At 38.1% G+C, this 3533-nt stretch overlaps 1 protein-coding gene across 1 annotated transcript; it reads left to right on the forward strand.

Annotated features, from left to right (window-relative positions):
* The first annotated feature begins 1243 nt into the window (after positions 1–1243).
* Positions 1244–2327, forward strand: LOC118734193 (activity-regulated cytoskeleton associated protein 1-like). Its single transcript, XM_036463916.1, has one exon. It carries the CDS (start codon positions 1383–1385, stop codon positions 2037–2039), a length of 657 nt encoding a protein of 218 aa, XP_036319809.1. The 5' UTR covers positions 1244–1382; the 3' UTR covers positions 2040–2327.
* The last annotated feature ends 1206 nt before the right edge of the window (positions 2328–3533 follow it).

Genomic DNA, 3533 nt, shown 5'->3' on the forward strand with positions numbered 1-3533 from the left:
ACAAGCACTTATTAACATACATATGTATGTACATCCATATGTAAGTACGCAGGTGAATTTGTGCATACTATGGCTGCGACTATTCGCATATTCGTTTATCGGGATAACCGTTCGGATATTCGTGTATTAAGAAAATATCCGGATATCAAGTTAATATCCGTTCTTTTTGTTATCCAGATATGCGGTTAATATACAGATATCTGGTTAGTATCAGCTCTCTTTTGTTATCCGTATAACCGGGTAATATCCGCTCATTTTGTTAATAGGATATCCGGGTTTTTTTTCATCAGATATTCGAATATCCGGACAATACGGATATTCAAAAAATCTGTATAGAGCCCCCAGCCCTAGTGCATACCAGGGATGCTGCGATTATTTGCATTCGCATTCGTTATGCGAATGATTCGTATTATTTTACATATTCGCATCAAATGCGAATGTATACATGGCCAGAGCGCGCAGTTAAGGATCCCAAAGCTCACAATCGCATCGTAACGCACATACATATATGTTATGGTTGTTTCAATTTAACGTTTAGTATATTACAGGCAAAACAACCCTGTACCCTGCTGCATGTCGTAGAAAAAAGTGATACATATGTAGATCTAATTGGGCGCCCTCAAATATGACCTGTAAAATATTTCAGTGATATTTATTCAAATTTTACGTAGTTGTATTAATGGTTACACGTTTTAGTTAATTTTTGTACTTTATTCCTTCGAAAGTGAGCAATTGGTCAGTGCAGCCGGGCTTATATACGACCCTCTAAGAAATCGCCTAATGAGAGAAAAGAAATGTAATATGTCCCTTTTGAACTTTGTCTACTAGATTAAAACACTGTATAGATTAAACATTGGTTTAATGTTCTAATAATTTATAAAACGATGACTTAAGTTGATTATAGTTTTTAATGATATTACTAACATTCCCATTCGCATTACGAAAATTCGCATGTGAAAAATATGACATTCGAAACATCCCTAGTGCATATGCATGCACTTGAATGAATAAAGAGAGAACTGGGGGAAACCAGCTGGCTTTATTAATGTGGCATTGAATTCTTGGCTACTCCAATACTAGTAATAATGCGAACATACATATGTACATTCGCATTTGCAATGCATACAGATATGCAGCCAGAGCAAGAATCTCCAAATTTGATGGAGCTTTTCTTATACACTATGTGCGAATACTCGAATACTCTCGAAGCTGGCTTATAACAAGTTTCTGTGTATAAAAGTTGTTTATTTACGAAACTAAACTCAGTCTCATTCAGCAAAAACCAAATTCTCAGCGCAAGTGGCGGGAAAACATACAAGTTGTACACCAGCGCCAGTTAGCTGGACAAAGGCAAGCGGTTCTCTGGAGATTCCAAAAACAACATGTCGCAATCCTTCGTGCAACTAACCACCGAACAACTGCAGTCACTGCTCGATTCGGTACGTTTAGCAGCCGTTGCCGCGGCCAATTGTGCCGCCCCAGCAATAGTGAAAATGAAGGGCACCTTCGTGTATTGCAATAGTCGCCTCGGTGATCAACATGATTATGATTATGTTCAGGAGTTTATATCAGCGGTACTCGCCTACAAAGATATGGAATCGATCAGCGACGAGGACGCGCTGAAAAGTATTGCAATTCTTTTCTACAGTGAGGCAGCGATATGGTGGCAAGGTGTGCGTAAAGAGGTACAAACTTGGAATGAGGCCATCGCATTGATTCGTGAACACTATGCGCCTGCAAAGGACGCTTACCAAATTTATATGGAGATTTTCGAAGAAAAACAGGATGATGTAATCAAGATGAGTACCTTTGTGAGTCGAAAGCGTGCACTACTCGCACAATTGCCAGAGAATCGTCACGACGAGGAGACGCAGTTGGACATGGTCTATGCTTTGCTGAATATCAAATATCGCCGCGGGTTATTACGACAGGATATTCGTACATTTCGCGAATTGCTCGGACGTGGACGTATTATTGAACACAACTTTAGTCAATCCGAAAAAGAGGAGCAGAATATTAAAAAACACACAAAATACTGAAAAAAATGTTCCTTACGGGAATACGGTTCGGCAACCAAATTAGAATAAATAATTTTTTTTTTAAGAATTTGGACTTCGCTTTTGTTAAATCGATATATTTCTGTTGAAAACAATCATAATGTGGGTATCACTTCATTAAAAAAGAAAAAACAAATCGATAAATTTCTCGATCTCATAATCGATATTCCTATCAACAAATTAATCGGTTTTATCACATATTTTTCTTTTTTGTGGCCTTTTTGTTCATCAATCGTTTTCGTCAAGCTCAACTAATGGTAGGACTAAAAGAAGAGGGGCGTTAGCTAAGTCGGGGTCGAGTCTGGATAGATTGAAGTTCACACTGCTACAGTATCCAGACCATAACTGGGCCAGAGTACCCCATTTTACCCTTCCCTTACGCTTTATAGAGTCAAACACAATGGTCTGATTGCGATAGAAAGCTCACGTAGAATAAATAAATAAATTAATTAATAAATAAAAACTGTTCTATTATATAATCAGATAAAGGCGGTTGAGTCGAACACACTTCAGTTCATGTTTAATAAAGCGTCCGTCGAAATGATAGGTAAGGTTTATGCAGCACGAGCTATCGTCAAACACTGAATGCTAAGCAGACCCTGGCCACTCTTAGCAAGTATTTCTGGCTTGGACGACGCATATCACAGCATGTTCAAACTGGCTCCAAGCAGATTATTCTCTACTCATATTACATTTGGGCTTATGAACTAATGGCTGCGTTTCTTTATACATTCCGGATAATCCCATTTCACAGCCGGAATAAACAGAATGCTTTTGAAATATACGTTAACATATCATCAGGAACGTTCTAAAGAATAAGTAAACAAAAAAGTTTATTCCGAATGTATTGCTTCTTAGCAAAAATGGCAGCTGCAACTAAGTGCTCAACATTGTGATGTCCTTAAGGGCGGTGAAAATCGAGTCTGATAGCCAATTTGCAAACCGGCCCTTGGACTCATTTGAGGTGTAATCAAAACCAGTCGTAGAATACCTGACCTATCATTTGACTTAGCCAATATGGAAGCTGGCTCAAGGATCGACGGAATTCCCAGCCTAATGGCATATAACTTTTGGCCATCGAGGAGGCAGCTGATGGGTCCCCAATATTTCCCGACAGTATAAGATTACGCACGCACTACAAAACATTTTTCAAGACCGTGCAGATATCTTCCAGCTGAAAGTAAAAGCTTTGGCAAACACTACCAAAAAGTGACAGCTTTTGAACGTCCAAAGAAATCGGTCACAACGACCCTGTATTGGCGAATTTAGCGTAAACTTATAGGAAAATTGGCTATAGCGCATTTAACCGATAAAAAAATCTTCACAGCAGAGACTGTATACCAGGGATGAAAAATGGAAATTTCAGATTGTACTTAATATCATAAAATAAATGTACCTAAATGAGACAGATTGTACCTAAAAAAGTTATATCATTCATTTGTAGTTTTTTTATAAATTTTATTTAAAACATGAATA

Source organism: Rhagoletis pomonella, unplaced genomic scaffold (genome assembly GCF_013731165.1).
Source record: "Rhagoletis pomonella isolate Grant_MI unplaced genomic scaffold, Rhpom_1.0 Rhpom_scaffold_00002, whole genome shotgun sequence".
Classification (NCBI taxonomy): Eukaryota; Metazoa; Arthropoda; class Insecta; order Diptera; family Tephritidae; genus Rhagoletis; species Rhagoletis pomonella.